The sequence below is a fragment of the Amia ocellicauda genome, chromosome 20, assembly GCF_036373705.1.
Source record: "Amia ocellicauda isolate fAmiCal2 chromosome 20, fAmiCal2.hap1, whole genome shotgun sequence".
NCBI lineage: Eukaryota > Metazoa > Chordata > Actinopteri > Amiiformes > Amiidae > Amia > Amia ocellicauda.
In genome coordinates, this window is record NC_089869.1 from 1,564,331 (window position 1) to 1,587,265 (window position 22,935).

Sequence of the window (22,935 nt, forward strand, 5' to 3'; positions counted from 1 at the left end):
AACCGTTAATTTACAAGTGAAAGTGTCCTCTTTTGGCAGTATAATAATAAAATAACAGCAATGTTATGTACCATTTATGTGTAATGCAGTTTCTTCCCTAAGAGCATATGCCACGTTATTATTTGCTAATTCGAAATAGTTTGTTTGTTTTTTGTATAGTTCAGAACGCACCTTTAACCAAAAAACAACATGTGATAATTGAATTTCGGGGGATGATTCGGAATTTGTTTGCATGCAATATTCCATTATGAGTCCGAATAGTACATTTTCCAGGAAATGCATAACGGCATATTTTATATATTATTTCATATAAACACCATATTTGTAATCTTTGCACTTGTCTGCTGTGGGATGTTAAATAGCACCCGGTGGTCTGTTATATTCTGTTCACAATATTTTTCTAGGTAGGGTATAAATAAATCTGATAGATTTATTGAGTTCCTCTTTCCTTAAATGGTTAGCTGTACCCCTGCCCAAATGATAACCTTTCATGCAGTACACAATAGAATCAGAACAGAAAGAATATGTGCACAATTACTGTTGGAAAGTTCTAAGAACGTTCCTTGTTGAGGTAAATCATAACCTCCACGCCTGTGCAAGGCTACCATGTGAGTGTCCTAAGATTAGGTATTATATCTGTGGATTAAATAGGATTCGGTCCTGAACATATGAGAGATTTGCAGTGGAAGCTGAATATACTGAGCACATAACAACCTCTTATTCACTTAGCAGACCCAACAGTCAGCACCCCCAGACATCACTCTTAAAATGTAACGGAGCAATAACATACAACAATTTAATTGACTGAATAGAATATATATGTATCTTTGTTATTTATTGAACATGTGTGTAATATGTTTCATGGAAGCGAGGCCAAAAAATACTTTGCTAATTTGGAGAAAAACAAGATGTTACTATAGCCCTCAGCTTTATAATCAATCAATTTATATGAAAAGAGCGTGACACAGAAAATCACCAAATTGATAGATGAAGTTGCATAATACCATTAAACACGACCCCCCACGTTTATAACTCTGCAGAGATTAAAAGCCACACACAAGGCAAGGACAAACCACTCTAGCTAATTAAACCCAAAAGCATATACTCTGCCCTAGCAGTAGACTGCCCAAATGTCTACTATAGCACACGGTGTGTAGAATACTTAGCCAATCACAATGCGCTATAAATGAGCAGTAAGAGACGGTGTTCAATAGGACGCAACGGCTTTAAGAAGCGAGTGAACCCTTGTTGCCGAAGGAGGAGGCGGGGGGGGGGGTATGGGAATTGAATTATCGTCACCGGGTGTACAGTAGTTACAGTGCTGCTCTTCTTGAATTGTAAATGTAAAAAAAAAAAAAGGGAGGATTCATATGCTTCTGACATCCCAAACATATCTAACAGGTAAATAATGTGTTTATTTTCATCGCACAAACGACTAAGTTAACGATGCAGTTGTGGGTTTATGTTTGAAATGGACTGAAGTGGTGTATATATCTCAGAGATGCTAAGTCAAATGCCGGCGACGCGAAGGGAATTGACTTTTGTTGTGTTACTGTGGCAACGTTTTATGAAGGAACACACATTATTTGCGTGTGTCGAATACCAATGATACACTGCCAAATGTCAGTAATTAAATATGCCACTGTCAATAAAATAAAATGGATAATAAAATGCCAGACCAGACAACCGCTACACGCCTGTTTTAATTATTTATTATTTATTATTTCGGCGCGTCGGCTCTGTATTTATATCACAGTTGTGTCCGTTAATTTTACAGAACTGTGCTGTTTTTTCAATAAGGAGAATTTAGTCAGTAGTGGACCGTCAGGGATTTTTTAACCTTGAAAGAAAGTCCATTATGTATGTTTTCCCTAATGTAGCCATTGTGTGTACTTTAATTTTCCTTATTGAGAGAGCTCGACTTATTTATTGACTGTCTAGGTAGCCTGTAGGTCTAAATTGTCACTATATAGTTATAATGCATTTGATACAATAGTTACACAAAGTATTTCAGTTTGAACAGTTGTTTATCAAAGGTCTTGTGGAAAGCAGCAATCCAAACACGTGACATTTAAACAAAATTAAAAAACAAAAGCAGACAAAAGGTCTTTCTGATACATTCTATGAACACTGTGTGTAAAATTGTACAAATGCGTTAGGGCTATTGATTTGTGCATATGCTCGGTTTTACCTGAGCGTACAGTCCTCAAAACAGTTGTCACCGGTTTTATTTTGTTAGGTCTATTGTGAAAGGAAGTTACTTCAGAATTAATATTTGCTGAAAGTGTTATTATATCACATTATTATTCACATTATTATTAGTAGTATCACCAAAATACACATGCTTTACATAGAGATGTTTGTTATTTTCATATTTGTGCACATAGTTTGTAGTCCTTTAAGTCAAAGGTGACAGGGTTGTTGGGATGTAGACCACACTGGGACCATGGGTTCACCGTTAACTGTCAGAATTCTGCATTCTCCTCTGCCTGTTAGCACTTTAATGCTTTAAGATAATCGATTAATGCCCCTTCTCCCCATTTAAACATTTGATTAAGGTCTAGGATTCATATGTCTGGTAAGTAATCAACAAAACTAATCAAAAGAGCGTATTTGAGGGAGTATGGTACATAGCTTTTTTTGTTTCGTTTGACTACATTTTCAGACCTGTACTTTGCAATGATTTGTTCTAGTGTGTATCTTATATTATGCTTTAGACTGTATGAATGGTCTAAAATACATTAACTAATACACTTGGTAAAAGAAAGTAATTACTATATTAAGTGTCAAGCAACAGAATGTTGTTTATATTCTGTCTCAAGCGCAGCATATATGATGAAACATTTCTCTAAACATGTTTCTCAAAAACTTCTCTGGAAACGTGAATATGGGGGTTGATCCGAAATCATCGAGACATTCACATTATAATCTTTTAAATTAGCTATATTTAAAAGATACAGGAGTACATATATAAAATGCTCTGTCAAAGGCTAAATCTTTCCTGAAAATGTTTCTCAGAGTAGAAGAAACACAGACGCATCCCCCATACAAGACGAAAAATTGGGCCAATTGCAATGAACTGAAAGCAGCATACTAACTGGGGATGATCACGTGGTTAGTAGGCAGCTCCGTATTAAACTAGCACGCAAGTTCAATACCCATTGCAACGAACTTGGCGGCTGAAGTTATTCCCCAGTTGCGGACAAAAGGTCTCCATTGCAGCTAACACTTCCTGCTGCCCTCTAGAGGAGACCAAATACGGAACTAACTTAGTCCTACTTCTGCTAAGACTAACCATGGATAGTACCATACTAAGTGGAAGCAGTTTTTTGTAACTGAACTATTCATAACCACATCTTTTTTTACTTGTAAATTTGACTTACGTTTGACACCACAGCTAAAATAAATGCACAAATAAAAATAACCAGTGTACAAATTGTCAGTTGAATTGTTTTATTAAATACTACGAAATAACCAAGAATATAGGCTATTGAAAGCTCTACAGAATTTATTACCCAGCTGGAATTGTAATGCAATATTATATAAATAATAAGAAGTTATATGTAGTGGGCTGTATGTAGCCTATAGCTGACTTATAAGTATATGCCAATAGAGTACCTGTATATTAGAATACAGTTATGTATATGGTTAAGTGATGAGAGCTCCAGCTCAAGACTGCAGCACAGTGGAGTGGTGTTCGCCAACTATGAGGAACAAGGCCCAGGTTTCCTAGTTGAGGCGAGGCCCAGCCTCATAAATGGAGCCTGTATTCGAAACTGCATACTACTATACTACACGTACTATAGACCAACACTTCAGTAGTATGCAGTATGCATATTGGACGTAGTAGCCTATCTGAATTTGTAGTATGGTGAAAGTACCTGGATGGCTTGATACATTCACCAAATATGCAGTATGTAACCAGACCTCAATACAATGAATACTGCATCCCATCATGCTTCATGGTCAGCTGATGGTCTATGTTATGTGACCTCACGTGACATAGTACACTGATTCATTCATCTTCATACTGCATACTGTACTACTTACAAGTCAGAAAATCAGTATGTATTTATGCAGTATGTGGTAGGGTAGTATGCAGTTTCGAATAAAGCCAGAGAATCTAGTTACTCTAGACATGTGTCCAGACCTCTTCACTGACTTCACTTCCTGTTTGGTAGCATAACAACAAACTTAATCCTTAGTACTGTACTAAAGCTGGGGATCAGCTAGTCTCCAACTTTGCTCCGCCTCTTTTTTTTTTCATTGCAAAGAGTATTAATTTTAGTACGCAGCTGGGGATGATCCCGAGTGTACTAGCTAGTTCGCAACTTAGTACGCAGCTCCATACTAACTCTGCAAGTTCGTTGCGATTGACCCATTGTGTCTGAAATCATGTTTACTTGTCTATGCTGGGCTTTGTTTTTTTGTTTTGTTTTTTTCTGATGATCTCTACTTACTATGTAGTGTGTGTGTGTGTGTGTTTTTGCAGGCAGCCTGTGACATGACACTGACAAGAGGTTCCTTTACCTATTCCAGTGGTGAAGAATATCATGGCGAGTGGAAGGAAGGCAGGAGCATTTCAATATTTTAAAAGGCGCCCTAGGCTGTGTGTGGAACTAATCTGTCCATTAAATTAAATGAGGAAAGGAGTTACAATCATGGGTCTCAACACAAATGCCTTCTTCACCTGGTTCTATGTATTATTTGAAAAATATATATTTTTACATTATTTCAGCACTGTTTTCATGTCACTCAAAAACAAAATACAATAATGAGATTGCTTTCTACAACCGGCTTCTCTGCCTGGATCATGTCTCTGTATTAAGATATTCTTAAAGGTAAATGAATAGCAGAGCCTAGATATCGAGAACCATAGTGAATTGTTTTGTCTCCCTGCATATGCAGACAATTACCTAAAAGCTAAAATGTATATTTATCTCAACAATACGTTTTTAGCTGAAACAGATTTGATTGCAGTGTCAGTCAGGCTTCATCACAACACTGTTTTTTGCTTTCAAAGCAATTAGACGGTGCTAGACCAGAAAAAGCCTATATCTTTGGGAGCTTGGGTACACTCCGAATGTGTACTTTTTTTTTATCCCAGCACTGCAAAACATAAATGTGAATTTTTACCTTTGAAAATGTTGTATTATGATTTGTTAATTTGGTAGAAGCCTTTATCAAAGTTGATTTAAAGAGTTCACAAGAATGGCATACAATTAATATGAAAATAATTGATTTTAATATTATTCAACAGCCACAATTTGTATAACTTATAACACTTGTGCATGCAGACTAGTGAAGAAAATCAGTATATACAAAATATCTTAAGTGCATGGAAAGAGTATTCTAAAATAATTTTAATGGACTCATACTTGTTTAATTTGGTTAAAAGTATTTTAGTGGTGTTAAAATGCCCCAGTACAAAATGTGCTCATACATGTACTTTTATTCAGCCTTCAAGAAAGTACTTATATTTGTACTTCTAGCCATCTACATTTGCTTATACTTGGCCTCAGGTCTTTAAATTTACCCGTCACTAACATACAGTATTTTACTTGCATCAAAAAAAGTCTGTGAAGATTAAAATACATTCATGCATGTGAGAGCTTACAAAAGAGCCATGATTAACAATTAACACCATTTCCCTGAATTTAAAGCATTGACTCCAGGCTCTATAATACCCAAGTTACAGTGCTGTGTTGGAAGGTAGCCACCATATCACAGTGGTATCGGGTATTTTCAACAGCTTCTGCAGTTAATGTACTCACTTCAGGAGCAGGGATTGCCACTAAATCCTAATTAGCTGACAACCCATGACCCAGCACTGCAGGATTGGCCTGATGTCACACGGCAAAATCTTCCACAGATTCAAAACCATGAACTGTTTTCGGATTCAGTTTAATTTAACTCTTTAGCTTTAAACCAGCATTTTGGGGGGATGCTTAAGTGAGTCAAAAACACAGGCCAGTGCAACTTTGCTCCTCCTGAAGGTACCAATTTGATCTGAATAAATCTCAAATCAAAACTGTCTATTGGGGAGGGGGAGGGGTTTGAATAAGATGTGCCATTGAATCTGACAATCTTCCTTCAATTATAGTTTTTAAGTCCATTCCAGGGATCTGTTGCATAGGGGGAAATGCTTAGCTGTCTTGCATTTATACAGGTTCATGTTTAGCAACTAGCCAGATTAACCTTGCTGGTGGCAGAAAGAGTTACAAAATTATGATGCAGTAATAGAACATATTGAAAACGGGAACTTACATTCCAGACATTCTTTGTAAGATCTCAGTTTTGTTAACTAAATAAAATGGAGGCATTAACCTTAAACTCCAAATAATAGTGTATAGTGAAATGCCCTGTTAACAGCTTGTTGCATCAGGCTAAGAACTGTTCACTGCCATCTCGTACTTGATTAAAAAAAAGTCAATACTTTTTGTTTATATTCCAAAATTAATGGGCTACTTTAATATTGAGGGAGACCTCCACAAATCTCGCAGTTTAATATAACACAACACAGTAATCTTCTCAAAATCACCATTTAGAAAAGTCTTTTTTTTTTTTTTGTGATTTCATGAAAAAAAAGTTTCTTTATGCAGCATTTGACTAACATTTCTTACAGTTTTTGTTCAAGGTGTATAATGGCAAAACTGAAATTTGGTAATGGTGCAGAACACAAATTAATTTGTTTAGAAATACAGTACATTCTATTTATAAATTAAAAGAGGTATAAGTACTTTTTGTTGCTGCTTGTACGTTTTAGCCTCTGAGGTACAAGCATGGTCAATTATTGAGTCCTAAAGAGTACAAAGGCATGAACACTGCTAAGTGAAGACTAGGTATTAGAGCCCATACCAGACATGTTTCAACCTAAAATGTTATCTTCAATATTTACATTTGTTACTTTAAATGTTATATTTGGGATTTGTAATGTTGGAATATATAAACTTTAATTGTTGTAATTGTGTAACCTGTTGGTACTACACATACCAATGTTAGTATTGTTCACTACATACTAAGATTTATTCACAACATTGTGTTGGTTGCACGTCTGATGACTTCCAAGCAAACGCAGCTTTCAAAACATTTCAGAACATTGAACTGGGTTCTGGTTGTGAATTGTTTGTGTCAGTCGTAATTTTTGTTATAAATGCTGGTGATTTTATAATTATTTTATCAACAGTACAGGATATTTTTAAACCAGTAGTATTGCCACCTTTATTATCATAGTGCAAAACTACAGTACAGTTCAAAGCATAATGCAATTTACAAAATCAAATTTACACACTTGTATAGGAAATATACAGTAAACAATACACTGTATTGTCTTATGTTGTAAGTCGCCCTGGATAAGGGCGTCTGCCAAGAAATAAAAAAATAATAATAATAATAATGTAGTCGTATGTATTTGTTTTTGTACTCATTATGCTGCCATTTCTTGTATGCACTAATCATGTAAAATGTAAATATCCGGTGTTTTATTAATGCAAAAGGAACCGATCTCACTTTATTATTGCAAAATGATCCGAGTCCTGAGAAAACACGGAAGTGAATCATGAAAACGAACCCGAGTTACGAACTGAGCACGTTTGTACACAAGGCAAGTGAACAGCAGCTCACTCGACACGCAAGGACTTGACGCTGAATTTGCCGGCAATCATGTTCTGGCTACATTCACACAGACACGTTGCCGGCAAATTGCCGGCAATTAGACTGGGACCCTTGCCGGAAAATTGCCGTCAACGATTTGCCGGCAATGACCCATTCACACAGACATTGCCGGCAACGATAATTGCCGGCAATTGTTTCATTGTGAATGGGGTTTAAGTCTCTAGGAAGGTAGCCACAACAATTCAAAGAAAATATCCAAGCAGATTTTGATTGATTTTCATTTTAAATCACCAAATAGTCTTTGTGATCTGTTTCATAAGACTGGCTTGAATAAAAGCTTGAGGTTTTAGACTTCTAACCAAATTGTGGCAAGTCAGTCAGACATTTTGCATGAACTTAGCTTTAGTTTACTTCCTATGTTAAGACTTGCCACTGTAAATTTGCAGGTGTTTTTCCCCATGCCATTCCCATTATAATATACATTGACTTTGTTTTGTCTATTTTTCTACAGTGTGTATTCCACTTGACCTTCCTGTCACAGTTCTTTACTATAATTACACTCGGGCGTGCAGAGGTGGGAGGGCAAGGGTGGTGCGAGCCACTGCACCAAGCAAGGCTGTGCATGTCACTGGTTATACTTACCATGGTATAAAATCCTGACTAATGTACAAGAGTTCAGAGTTATCAGTGTGTTTTAAACATTATGTTGAGGAAGGAGAGTGCAACCATCATTACTGTGTTCTAGGAGATGACAAGTGCTAAGTGATTTAAATGAAACCGTAATACAATAAAGCTGCCTGACCGAAAGACTGTAGCTAACAAGGTCATGTAATGAGAATATCTTGCAGTTATATGTAAACATTAATACTCTCCACTGTTGCATATTCTTTTCATTTTCATATTCTTCGATAGCTGATGATCTTTCATAGCATAGAATGGCTGTGCGGACATGTTGTTCTAGTATTTGATTTTTATTAATTTAAACTTTGGTTAGCTTCTTCACCTACAATTTTGAAGCAGTGACACTTTGTAGTTATTGTAGGTCTAGTACACCTGCTTATTGCTTGTGTTTTATTAATGGTTCCTTTAAATGAAACTGGAGTTATACTGTTTCTTCTTCGCAATTATGGGGATTCTGATGCATACAACTGGATAACTGAATGCATCACATAATTGCAAGTACAGAGTTGAGGGTAACATGTTAGTAATGTAACATGCTACTGTAATATTACATATGTCGTACTGGTAAATATGTCTTAATAACGAGGTAATATAACACGTTAGTTTTAATTTTAGTAATAATATTAGTTACTTTCTGTAAAAAATAAACTAAACTAGTGTTTTCACGCTACATTATACACTGATGAGCCACAACATTTATGACTACTGACAGGTGAAGTGAATAACACTGATAATCTCGTTATAATGGCACCTGTCAGTGGGTGGGATACATTAGACAGCAAGTGAAGATTTTATCCTCAAAGTTGATGTGTTAGAAGCAGGAAAAATGGGCAAGCTTAAGGATCTGAGTGACTTTGACAAGGGCCAAATTGTGATGGGCTAGACTGGGTCAGAGCATCTCCAAAACTTCAGCTCTTGTGGGGTGTTCCCCATCTGCAGTGGTCAGTACCTTTCAAAAGTGGTCCAAGGAAGGAAATGTGGTGAACTGGCGACAAGGGCATAAAATGTTATATTTATGCACTAACATTTTAAAATATATATGATTTTTATTCTTCTCCACAGTGCCAATATTAATTCTATGAAAAATATTGTAGCGATTCAGGTTTCCTGCAACAGGCTTGGTTTTTAAGAGCAACAGCTTCTTAATGCAGCAACACTTGTCTCTATCACTTCTGTATTACTTCTGCCGGCTGCAGGAAGCACAGAAAAGTCGACATGGGGCACGATACTGGATCCACGTGTCTGGCTAGGCATCAGTTTTGGAAGGCTGACCACTTATAAGTATATTGGGCTCTGGTAGAGGGGGCCCTGTCCGACTGTAGCATCTGTACAACATTATCTGGCAGTCTCATTGACATTATCCAACGCCTTTCAAGGGCCAGACCCACAACTACAGCTGTGCTGGGTTAGGGTGTCACAGGACTGAACCACAACTCTCTTGGCCACTGGGGGAGAGATCAGGAGTACATGAGCTCCTTCCTTGCGAATCCTCTCCAGTATCCATGGCGGTGGAGGGGAAGGCGTACAGCAGTTCCTAAAGCCATGGGAGAGCAAAGGCGTCCACACCCAGGGGGCCCCCTCCTGTCTCCAGTGAGGACCACAGAGGTCAGTGGGTCGCCACCGGAGTAGCAATGAGGTCAAGTCAAGCTCGTCACAGATTGTCCTGGATCTGCTCCACCGATTGAGGATTCAGTCTCCATTCTGAGCTGTCTGGCCCTCGCTGTGTTGGACATCGTCCTTATCGATTGTAGGTTGTCTTGGGCCCACAGGAGAAGTTTGCACGCTCCCTGATGCAGTCCGGGTGAGTGCATGCCCCCCTGGTGGTTGATGTAATCCACTATTGTCGTGTTGTCTATTCGAAGTAAGACGTGCTTTCTCGACAGGACGTGCTGAAAGTGACTCGGTGGTAGTGACACTGATTGTAGCTCATGTGCATTGATGTGAGTGGATGGCCAGAGACTGCTGCATGTCTCCTTCACCCCTACTCCGTATCAGACTTCGCCCCACCCTGTGCTGGAGGCATCTGTGGTGATGACTTCCCTTCTGTGAGGGCAGCCCATGGGGGAACCGAGTCTTAGATTGTTTTACTTCAGCCACCAGGCCAGTGCTCTCCTGTACCTGCATGAGTCACAGCCACAGGTCACAGGTGATATCTGTGTCTTTTTGGGTGAAGCCTGTGGGCATTTTCCCATTATTGTAGAGGATGCATTCACAGGAACAGTTTTGAGAGAAAAAGGTTTGAGAGTTCACTTTACATTCTTATGTTAGGATCAACATGCCTCAAAGGGAGTCCCTCCATATAGTCCTATATAAGCTGCCATATTTTATAAAATATATTTATCTTGTTCCTTATTGCATAAGTGATTTTTTTTTTCCAGGGGTAAGCAGCCATTAACTTCAGAGAGTTGAGCTTCCATTTCAGAGCTATTAATTTTTTACCTATAACCAGTGCTAGGTCAATAAATTTGATTACATATTTATTTGCGGACTGAACACCTGAGAGGTTTCCCAGCAGACAGATCTGAGAGTCCACCAGGAAAGGAATACCCAGGATTACTGACGGGGCATCACATACCTCCTGCCAGAACAGTTTAAAATTAGAGCTATGCCAAGTGGCATGTAAAAATGACCCCTCCTCTACTCCACATCTAAAGCACATAGGTGATATATCAGCATTGAATTTATGTAACTTTGAAGGGTTCAAAAAAAGTTGGTGCGAGAAGTTATATTGAGTTAGTCTATGTATCTAGAGTTAAGTGTAGAAGTTACTGCTTGTTCACACAGCTCTGACCACACCCCCTCACCAATAGAGATTCCCAAATCTGTTTCCCACCTAGTCTGTGATGAATGCTGATTTTGATTTGGAAGTTGTTGCAAGACAATGTTATAGACTCTGGATATAAATTTACAAGAGGACTGGTCCCGGTGAAGGAGATTCAATCTCAGTCTGGCAACCTCAACTGGTCCTTCAATGTTGTTTTAATAACGTTCTCTTAGATGTTCAGACAAAAGTATACTATTCTGATAACAATCTTGTAAGCAAGTATTCCCCTTCTCATGAAAAGATTTAAAATCTTTGCTTTTAAAAATCGTAGGAAATGCATTGTTATTCCATATATTCCAAAAACCTCCTCTTAAAAAACATACGGAACTTGTAGCAGAGCTCTATTAATTATTAATGGGTTATTCGGGTTTTTTTCTTAATAGTTTTTGGGTCCCATTTATATATTAGGAGCCCCTACATCCTCACTTTGCTCAAATTTCTCAATCTGAAGCCAAGACAGTGATGAGTCAGCCAGGAACAACATAGACATGAATCTGTTTTGAGCTGCCCAATAATACATTTTAAAGTTGGGAAGACGTAAGCTGCTCAAACTGTATGCATGGGTTAACTTATCCAAGCTCACTCTAGAAGATTGATTTATTGATTATTATTGATTTATTAAGAATTGTAAAAAGTTAGGGAGGGTGGCACAGGCAATGACTGGAACAGGTATAAGAAATGGGCCTGTCTGTGTGGAGTTTGCATGCTCTCCCCGTGTCCACGTGGGTTTTCTCTGGGTACTCCGGTTTCCTCCCACTGTCCAGAGACATGCTGGTTAGGTTGATTTGGTCACTCTAAATTGCCCTTAGTGTGTGTTGCCCAGCGATGGACTGGCGTCCTGTCCTGGGTGTATTCCTGCTGTGCCCCTATTCCTGCTCCGGCTTCCCCGCAACCCTCACCAGGATAAGTGGTTTCGAAAATGGATGGATGGATGGATGATCCTTAATAAATGTAGAAAAGTCGTCCTGTTTTAACAGTGATGGGTTAAGTTTCCATCTGTTTGCTATCCCTACCCTATCAGTGGATGTTATTACTAAGGTTAAAGGAGAGTGGTCTGAAATGGTCTTAGAAAGGTATTGTGTATTCATTACTCTATGGATTAATGGCAATGAGATTAGTAACCCAGTTAACCTGATTAGACATACTGATCAGCAATATAAAAAAAACCTGGTCTGAAATTTGTGGAAGCACCATGGGGATAATTATAGTATCAATTCCTCTCCGAGTTTCCTGAGTGAAAACAATGCATATCAATAATGAAGCTCTCAGAAAAAGAATAATACTAATTACAGCAACAACTCCCCTATAAAAATAAAAGTAATAATGAAGTGATAATCATAATTAAAACAGGACTTGGATCTCAATACAAATAATTGAAAATATATACTGCAGATAATCTCTATAAAATAATATCAGGATCTTTTCCCTGTCCTGATATTTCAGGGGTTTTATGATGACAATCCTGGGGTTTTGATCTGGAGCTGGTTTGGGTATCAGAGCACGATGAGTGCGATCAATTATCAATGGCTCCCCAAAATGTTCTCTACTCAGTATTGCCGGTATCATTTCAGTAAAGAAGGAGTTCAGATCTGCTCCCTTGGATCCTTCTGGTAAGCCTATAATACGTATGTTATAGCATCGCATCAGCTTCAGTTTTCCAAATCATCTATTTCTCAGCTTTTCGTTTTCTTTTATTAAAGTGTGTACCTTTTTTTTTTTTTTTTTTTTTTTTTTTTTTTTCTCAGCAATGCCACACTGTCCTCAATTGTGCTGATATGACTCTCGGCCTCTGTTAGTCTCAATCTGAAATTATCTAAGCAGTTTTTTAAGCCCTCTATGGCTGAATGTAGTTGTTTTCAAATTTAGTTGCTCTGCGAGATATTTGTTGCCTTCCTTGATTTTGTTAGGGATATGTGATAAGCTCTCTTCATTCTTCTGCCCAGAGATCATGTTTTCTGGAGTGCTATGAGTATCAGAAGAGCAGGCCCCAGAGTTTGAGTCCTCATTAGCCTGTAATTACTGTGATGAAGGATTGTTTTTGTAATTTTATTTTTCCCCGACATTCTGCAATCATCAAACTATCGGCCCTCGTGCAGTTAGTTTATAATTTGTAATAATTTATATTAACAAATGTAAAAATTCTGGATGAATGGTGGGAGCTCCTTACAGACGAATCTGTTCAACACTACAGCATCACATGACCTGTTTAAAAACATTCTAATTCTTAATGTTTATGATATATTTATTTATTACTTTTTGGATGGGGATTGTGTTAGTACAAGCAATGCTTGCATTCAATATGTGGTTTATTTTGGATTCTACCGAGAATTGGCCTTTGAGTTGAGTTTTTTTTTTTTATATATATAAATATTTATTATTTTGATAGGAACAATATTAAAAAAATATATATACACTATTTGATTGTAGTGCTTACTGCTTTAGTCACTATCAAGAATCCATGCATTCATTTGAAAATGTATTTTGGACAAGGAAAAAATACTTTCTTATTTATGCCTATATAGTATTAAGTATTAATCAACAATGTTATGTCTTTCTGTACTATTTGTGATGTACAATTGTTTTTCCTGACAAGAAAGTAAACTACTTTTATAGGACTCCTCTCTGAGCATTCAACCTTGGGTGTGGATGCCCCATTGGCCCTCCGTGGTGAGGTGCCTCTGGGGTGGGTTGTGCCTCATCAGACTTCCATGGTGGGGGACAAGGTGCCTCGTTGGCCCTCAGAGGGGGCTGTTGCTGGAAGAAAGGAAGGCAGTCGTGCTCAGATACTGGTGATGCAGTGCAGGACATTTCCAAAGACAGTTGTGCAATTGCATGTCCATGGCACACTGGCGGCACTATGGGCTAGAACAGAGACTAAACAGATGAGTCTTCAGCCGTGATTTAAAGGCTAAGACAGAGGGGGCATCTCTTACATTGGCTGGAAGATCGTTCCACAGCTTCGGGGCCCTATAACTGAATGCTCTACCACCTGCGGTTTTCTTTTGTATTTTAGGGAGCACTATGTAACTGGCTTCCTGTGATCTCAATGGCCGACTTGGAGTGTATTCGATAAGGAGATCTTTTACAGTGAAGGAAAAAAGTATTTGATCCCCTGCTGATTTTGTACGTTTGCCCACTGACAGAAATTATCAGTCTATAATTTTAATGGTAGGTGTATTTTAATAGTGAGAAACAGAATAACAACAAAAAAATCCAGAAAAATGCATTTCAAAAAAGTTATAAATTGATTTGCATGTTAATGAGGGAAATAAGTATTTGACCCCTTCGACTTAGTACTTGGTGGCAAAACCCTTGTTGGCAATCACAGAGGTCAGACGATTCTTGTAGTTGGCCACCAGGTTTGCACGCATCTCAGGAGGGATTTTGTCCCACTCCTCTTTGCAGATCCTCTCCAAGTCATTAAGGTTTCGAGGTTGACGTTTGGCAACTCGAACCTTCAGCTCCCTCCACAGATTTTCTATGGGATTAAGGTCTGGAGACTGGCTAGGCTAGGTTTTGGGTCATTGTCATGCTGGAATACCAATCCATGACCCATTTTCAATGCCCTGGCTGAGGGAAGGAGGTTCTCACCCAAGATTTGATGGTACATGGCCCCGTCCATCGTCCCCTTGATGCAGTGCAGTTGTCCTGTCCCCTTAGCAGAAAAACACCCCCAAAGCATAATGTTTCCACCTCCATGTTTGACGGTGGGGATGGTGTTCTTGGGGTCATAGGCAGCATTCCTCCTCCTCCAAACACGGCGAGTTGAGTTGATGCCAAAGAGCTCGATTTTGGTCTCATCTGACCACAACACTTTCAGTTCTCCTCTGAATCATTCAGATATTCATTGGCAAACTCCAGACAGGCCTGTACATGTGCTTTCTTGAGCAGGGGGACCTTGCAGGCGCTGCAGGATTTCAGTCCTTCACGGCGTAGTGCGTTACCAATTGTTTTCTTGGTGCTTATGATCCCAGCTGCCTTGAGATCATTAACAAGATCCTCCCGTGTAGTTCTGGGCTGATTCCTCACCGTTCTCATGATCATTGAAACTCCACGAGGTGAGATTTTGCATGGAGCCCCAGACTGAGGGAGACTGACCGTTATTTTGCGTTTCTTCAATTTGCGAATAATCGCACCAACTGTAGTCACCTTCTCACCAAGCTGTTTGGCGATTGGTCTTGTAGCCCATTCCAGCCTTGTGTAGGTCTACAATCTTGTCCACTGACATCCTTGGACAGCTCTTTGGTCTTGGCCATGGTGGAGAGTTTGGAATCTGATTGATTGATTGCTTCTGTGGACAGGTGTCTTTTATACAGGTAACGAGCTGAGATTAGGAGCACTCCCTTTAAGAGAGTGCTCCTAATCTCAGCTCGTTACCTGTATAAAAGACACCTGGGAGCCAGAAATCTTGCTGATTGATAGGGGATCAAATACTTATTTCCCTCTTTAACATGCAAATCAATTTATAACTTTTTTTAAATGCATTTTTCTGGATTTTTTTGTTGTTATTCTGTTTCTCACTGTTAAAATACACCTACCATTAAAATTATAGACTGATAATTTCTGTCAGTGGGCAAATGTACAAAATCAGCAGGGGATCAAATACTTTTTTCCCTCACTGTACTAGCCACTAAAACATGGAATTGCAGCTGAGTAGTCCTCAAAGTTTTTTTGTTTTTTGTTTTTTTGACTTAAATTAAAAAATGTCAAAGGTTTATGTGTAATGGGACTCATAGTGTATGAACTTCAGTGAAGCTTTCAATAAACCTAATAAACTTTCAATACAGAACTCCCAATTAGGCACAATACATTCCAAATTATTTTATTTTAAAAGAACTACTACGTACTGTCCCAGGGCTCCTCACTTTGCACTCAGGTTGCCATCACAGTTCTGCACAAATAATCATTCACACAAGGACAGCGATGCATATCACAAGAACTTAATTTGCAAAACATGATCTACATGTTTATTGGGAAGTTTAACACAACAGTGTCTTGCAAGATGATGATCATCATCCAGCAGGTATAGTCTGTGTGTCCCTTGTTATGCCAGCTGGACCCATGTTCTCTTTTAGTGATTTAGAGTTCTGGCACATTAAAAATGTAATTAATGTAATTAAAAATTTAGGCAGTGATATATTGTATTTCCACAACCTCGTCCCACAATGTCACACTCTCTACAATGAAAATACATGTTTTACTGTTCTGATCAAAATCTCAAGGTTTTCAAGGTGCCACCACAATATTGACCTGTATAGACATAGCCATACAACAATATAAGTGTAAGATTGCTCTTTGATGTCAAACATTTCTAAGGTTTAATAGTAGGCATTTCCACAAGTTCTAATTGAATATTTTTAACCTCAAATGTTTACTTTTGCAGGTCGAAGACATGGTTTAGGACAGTTAAAGTTCTCAGATGGTACATGCTATACAGGACAGTTTGAGAATGGCTTGTTCAATGGCTGTGGGGTTCTTGTCTTTCCAGATGGATCGAGGTAAGAGTTCACACATACTTACGGTATGTCTGTCTGTTCATATATATTTTGGATAAAGAACAATAGTATGTATGATCAGTACATTTTTTAGGGGTTTTAAATAAGATGATGTTTGTTTTAAAGTAATAACTGGTGGGTAAGGATCTGGAAAGCTCTCTTGTATTTCTCCATTACAGAATATAATATAATGGGCAACATCAAATCCAACAAATACACTGCTCAAACAAATTAAGGGAACACATAATTATCACAGTATAACTAAACTTCAGGGATATCAATCTGTCCAGTTAGGAAGCCTAAGCGATTGTGAATCGATGTCACCTGTTTTGGTGCAAATGAAAGTGTCAACAGGTACACTGGAGAGGCAACAGCAAGACAACCCCCAAAGGGAATGGTTTTGCAGGTGGTGGCCACAGACAATTGCTATCTCCTTATCCTTCCTGACTGATTCTTTAGCAAAATGCAAAACTACAAGTGTCCTTGTCACTACTGCTAGCATGAGGCGATACCTGCAGCCCATTTAGGTTGGACAGGTAGTCCAGCTCCTCCAGGACCACATCCATACGTGCCATTGCAAGAAGGTTTGCTGCGTCTCCCAGTACAGTCTCAAGAGCATGGAGGAGATACCAAGAAACAGGCTGTTACACGAGGAGAGCTGGACAGGGCTGGTTTGGCATTAGCCAGAGAACACCAGAATTGGCAGGTCCGCCATTGGCGCCCCGTTCTCCTCACAGATGAGAGCAGGTTCACACTGAGCACATATGACAGATGTGAAAGAGTCTGTAGACGCCGTGGTGAACGTTATGCTGCCTGCAACATCATCCAGCATGACCAATTTGGCGGTGGGTCAGTGATGGTCTGGGGAGGCATATCCATGGAGTGTTGCACAGACCTCCACATGCTAGCCAACGGTACCCTGACTGCTGTTAGGTACTGGGATGAAATCCTCAGACCCATCGTCAGACTTTACGCTGGTGCAGTGGGCCCTGGGTTCCTCCTGGTGCAGGACAACGTAGGCGTGTTGACAGTTCCTGGATGACGAAGGCATTGATGCCATGGACTGCCCCTCACATTCCCCAGACCTGAATACAATTGAGAACCTTTGGGACGTTATGTATCGGTGCATCCGACGCCGCCAAGTAGCGCCACAGACCAGGAACTCACTGATGCCCTGATCCAGGTCTGGGAGGAGACCCCCAAGACACCATCCGCCGCCTCATCAGGAGCATGCCCAGACGTTGTCGGGAGTGCATACAGGCATGTGGGGGCCATACACGAGTCACATTATGAGTTGCTGTGATGAAATTCACGCAAGTTGGAACGGCCTTTGATTTCAGTTGTTTACTTTCATTTTCAGTGTGTTTGAATCCAGCCTTCAATCGGTAGGAGATTTTGGTTTCAATTGACCGTTGTTACATAATTTTGTTCTCAACAAATTACACAATGTACAGTAATGATTTTGATCTTTAATATATTTCATTCATCGAGATCCGATGTGTGATTTAAGTGTTCCCTTAATTTTTTTGAGCAGTGTAGTTAACTACAACATCAAGTAGTTAACTAGTCACCTGTAAGCTCTGCAGTGTTATCAGCAACAGCTGCATCTGTCCTGTCTACAATACTATAATTTAGCTGTTTGCACTCTGGGGTGGCCATGTGAACAGAAGTGGGTGGCCTGGGAGAACATGTTTGTGTTTGTATGCGTTGTTTATGTTGACTGCCTACATCTCCACTTCATCTTGCCAATTCCAATTTGTAAGGATAGAAAAAACAAGATTTATGATTCCACATAATAACTATTAAAAAAAATCTAATAAAGCAAATTAGGATTGGACCAGTAATCTCATAATTCAAAAATGTACACTCTCTCCATTAATGCTCAACCCTACACCATCCTCTGATTGAGTACTCTGACTCTGAATCTGAGATCTTCCTGTTCTTTGTGTTCACTCAGGTATGAAGGGGATTTTGTCCAGGGGAAGTTTCAAGGTGTGGGAGTCTTCATTCGATTCGATGGTATGAAGTTTGAAGGGGAGTTCAAAGGTGGACGTGTGGAAGGATATGGTAATATTTGTTTTTCTGTTGACTGACTTTAACCTTTAACTAACCAGATTTTGATCCCCATTCTTTCTCAAATGGAAAAAGCCTCAGATAGTGAAAGTCTAGAACTCAATGGTTCAAATCTGGAAACTGTGTGTCATAGCTGACCGTGATTAGAAATTCTCAAAGGGCAGTGAGCAATTTTCCTGTCAGAGATGCTGAGTTGGGAGCTCATTCTGAAAGGAACTGGAATTTTTCTTCAACTGGATTTGGAATTGTATTGAAAAATATTGAAGATATGAAATTGGAATTGACATTTTGAATGCAATACGTTTACTGATATCAGTATGGATTGTGTTGAATTGGATACATGTATTATTTATACTATAGGTGATATTTTGATAATAATAGGTATTCCTAAAATTAACATATTTGCATGTTCATCACCCCCATCACCAGAAACCAGAGGTGTCAAGACAAATAGATTTCAGCTTGTATTGCCACTAAATGGCAAGCTTCAGATTACTGGATCAATTACATAAAATTCTACCGATGAATTGCTCTTTTACCTCTTGATATTGATAAGTCAATTACTATGGCACATATAGGTTAACTAGTGTGGCACTATATAGTGTATAACTTTGTATATAACACGTATATCATAATGACATATTAATGGATAATCTATATGGGGTATAGGTATAGGTATAATGTAATGACATATTGGCCCATATATTTATTGTCAATGTGACAATCGGAGTTAAGGTCAATTCTTAATGTAATTGGAATTCTATGGTCAATGGAAATTCAGATTGAATTGAGGTGGCACTGGAATTTAACTGAGTTAACCTCAACTCTGGAGAGAGCCTCTGTTGTTTGCACTGTGTGAAGTGAAAGAGAAGTGAAGCTGATATTTCAGAGGAAATGTGTGTGTGTTTATGTGTATGCTGTCTAAATATCTCCCATGTCAGAATGGGGGCTGTAATGGCATTCCAAGTTGGTTTGATTGATTGTTGCTACAATATTGTGTAAGGTTACGAAAAAACAAATACACTTTAAAATAGTTAATAAATCTATCAAAGTACCAACCTGTAATTAAAGTGTAATAACTATCCTGAATTCAAAGCAGGTTACCCCTTGGGCTAGATAAATCATAACTTTGACACTGATGGCAAACCAGAAATGTGTATTTGATGATGGTTGTATTTATTATGGCAAGCCATTGTGACATTTAGTGTAAAGGGTTAAGTTTCACGTCATGTTAATTAGTATGCAATTTTGATATCAAAAATAAAAACGGATGTTGATTAGTATGCATTTTTTTATATCAAAAATACAATTGTATTTTTGATATCAGAAATTGAATTCTTTATATCAGAAATTATGGATTAAATGTCATAACGGCTTGCCATAATTTATGAGTAGAAGAAGGAAAAATCTGACTAAGAAATGAATCTGCCGCTTTGTACAGTTTTACAGTTTTCTATTAGCAGATGGGTCAAAGTTCTGTTTAAATCAAACCACTTCTCTTGTCATTTCTTAATAAAGTAAATGTACACATTCTGCTGTTAAGAGATTAATTGAATTTAGTTTAACTATTTTCAGATGTATCAAAGAATGTGAATATTAAAAAAATAATAATGAAAGAATCTTTCAATATTCAGCTTCATCAGGGGTTCCCAAACTGTGGCCCGGGGGCCAAATGTGGCCCTCAAGGATGTTTCAACCACCCCTTTTCTGAAGCTTTTCTGTATTTTTTCACTTCATGACAATTTTCTGTAACAAATTGCACATGTAATTTGGGGGAAAATAATAAAACAACAATTAAAATCAATAAATGTTCCCTAACAGAAATGTATAGGAAATAAAATCAGTGGGTCATTTTCTACTGCGGCCCCCCATCCCATGCAACCTTGGGAAATTGGCCCTCCATCACCAGACATTGGCAACCCCTGAGCTATATTATCCACAAATAATTTTCAGAACAACTCTGTTTCAGGTGTACATGCAGTTAAATTTATAATTCTCTTTTCCAACCCCTAACAGGGTTACTGACCTTCCCTGATGGCGCCCATGGGGTGCCCCGCAACGAGGGCGTGTTTGAAAACAACCGTCTGCTGAGATGCGAGAAGTGTCAGGCAGTGATCCAGAGGGCACAGGGCTCAGCTGCCACGGCTCGCAGTCTCTCCGTATGATAGAGTGTTGCCTATCCAGAGCACTGGGGCCACAGGGATGGATGACAGGGTGGCAGTCCTCTTGCTCTTTCTCACTATCTCACCCTGTCCTGCCAAGGGGTGGCTGGTGCTTTGTTCAAATACCGATTCTGCCTCTGTGGTCAAATATTGCTATGCAGCCTTGGTTCCTTTGCAGCTCAGTCTTGGTCATTTTCTTTTTTGTCTAACGAGCGGCTGCTAAGATTTTCCATAGGGCTTGGCTTTTTTGGGAGCTTCTTCATTTCTGCCATGGTGTTTAGACTGTCACACCAAGGGCTCCTCAGTAAGGCAGGGGAACAATTGTCTTAACCTGATAAAAAAATTATATGAACTGTCTTAAACCCTATTGATTAGGTTTGATGGGCAAGCGCTATCATCCATTTGTTTTTTATACTGTATATACTGAAATCCATAGTGGTACAGGACCCTTCCCTTGTTCTGCAGCTGGTCTGCTATAGCTGTGTTACAACATAACAATGCCAAGTGCCTGCAATACGTGCAATGTGGCTCGTCCTGTTAAATTTTATGTCAGTGTACACACTTTGAAAAGGCTTTAAATGTGTGCTTTGATGGCTATTTCAGAACAGACTTAGATTTGAATGGGGGAGCCCAAACCGGTCACTTTCTCAGAATCTGACCAGATTGAGCAACGGCCAACAGGCTTGCACTTGAAAAGCTGACATGGTATATTTAGCAAAATAATTAAAACAAACTAAACGGTATAGTTTGCATCCAGTGGATTTCCTCACTGTCTTAGGTGCTTAAGCTATTTTAAGTTTAGCATTTATGAGAAAAAAGAGAAATAAATGTTATGGTACAACAATTTATTGTTATTTCAGAGAATACTTACTTAGCTGAATTTCACATTGTAAGCGGAAGAGTTTGATGATTTGAATATTTTAACACGATTTTCACATGTATCACATATGCCTTAATATTGTGTTTGAAAGCGGTCTGAAATAAGTATATCTATAGAATTTTGAAAGGGTATATATATCCACTGTAATGTTAAGTGAACAGGAATAGAAGTGTATTATACTTTTTACAGTTTAACTAAAGATTATTATTCTTATTCATTTACTTTAAGTTTAGACACATTTTAAAATAATTAGAAAGAATGATTAACCTTGTTTAAAGTTTTTGCCTTTCTGAAAAAAAGACTGAGAGAGAATGTGAGACGTGTTGAACAAATTAGTTGGATCTTTGAATAAAAGATCTGGTTTATAGGCACTCTGCAAGCCTGAAACAGTCTTGAGTTTAGGATATTGGGCTAGTGTGTCCCTTCTTTGCAGTTTTATCACTGGAATTTATCACGATGGAACTCTGCATGTTTCACATCCATTTTAGTACATTAGACATTCAATCTCTCCATACTAAACTTTATGCAGAAAAAATTTACAGTTTCTACACCACATTAGAGATTTTGTTCCTAGATAGAAAGACCCCTATTGTTGGGTTTTTGTTTTATAATTCAAGGTCATTAATCAAGTGATACTTCTGGATGTGCATGGGCCTCATTTGATCATGGGATTGAATCAGTCCTGTTTTCTAAAGGAACCCCTTTGTTAAACTGTCATATATATATATAATGTGTGCGGGGGAAAAAGTATTTGATCCCCTGCTGATTTTGTACGTTTGCCCACTGACAAAGAAATGATCAGTCTATAATTTTAATGGTATGTGTATTTTAACAGTGAGAGACAGAATAATAACAAAAAAATCCAGAAAAACGCATTTCAAAAAAGTTATAAATTGATTTGCATGTTAATAAGGGAAATAAGTATTTGATCCCCTATCAATCCGCAAGATTTCTGGCTCCCAGGTGTCTTTTATACAGGTAACGAGCTGAGATTAGGAGCACTCTCTTAAAGGGAGTGCTCCTAATCTCAGTTCGTTACCTGTATAAAAGACACCTGTCCACATAAGCAATCAATCAGATTCCAAACTCTCCACCATGGCCAAGACCAAAGAGCTGTCCAAGGATGTCAGGGACAAGATTGTAGACATACACAAGGCTGGAATAGGCTACAAGACCATCGCCAAGCAGCTTGGTGAGAAGGTGACA

The 22,935-nt window shown here is 38.6% G+C and overlaps 1 protein-coding gene across 2 annotated transcripts; it reads left to right on the top strand.

The window, feature by feature from the left end:
* Nucleotides 1-1,287: 1,287 nt before the first annotated feature.
* On the top strand, nt 1,288-22,495 carry morn4 (MORN repeat containing 4). Of its 2 annotated transcripts, none has more exons than XM_066693468.1 (4): nt 1,288-1,401; nt 16,503-16,617; nt 18,572-18,681; nt 20,704-22,495. In XM_066693468.1, exons 1-4 carry the CDS (start codon nt 1,371-1,373, stop codon nt 20,850-20,852), a joined length of 405 nt encoding a protein of 134 aa, XP_066549565.1. In that variant the 5' UTR covers nt 1,288-1,370; the 3' UTR covers nt 20,853-22,495. The 2 variants fall into 2 exon arrangements, with proteins under 2 accessions (XP_066549565.1, XP_066549566.1); XM_066693469.1 differs by lacking the exon at nt 1,288-1,401 and adding an exon at nt 4,496-4,571.
* Nucleotides 22,496-22,935: the final 440 nt, after the last annotated feature.

Excerpts from the sequence above, each read along its gene's own strand:
- morn4 (XM_066693469.1), top strand. The coding sequence starts at position 4,505 with ATGACACTGACAAGAGGTTCCTTTACCTATTCCAGTGGTGAAGAATAT. Across the intron at positions 4,572-16,502 it reads TCATGGCGAGTGGAAGGAAG|GTCGAAGACATGGTTTAGGA; the intron begins GCAGGAGCATTT and ends TTACTTTTGCAG. Across the intron at positions 16,618-18,571 it reads GTCTTTCCAGATGGATCGAG|GTATGAAGGGGATTTTGTCC; the intron begins GTAAGAGTTCAC and ends GTGTTCACTCAG.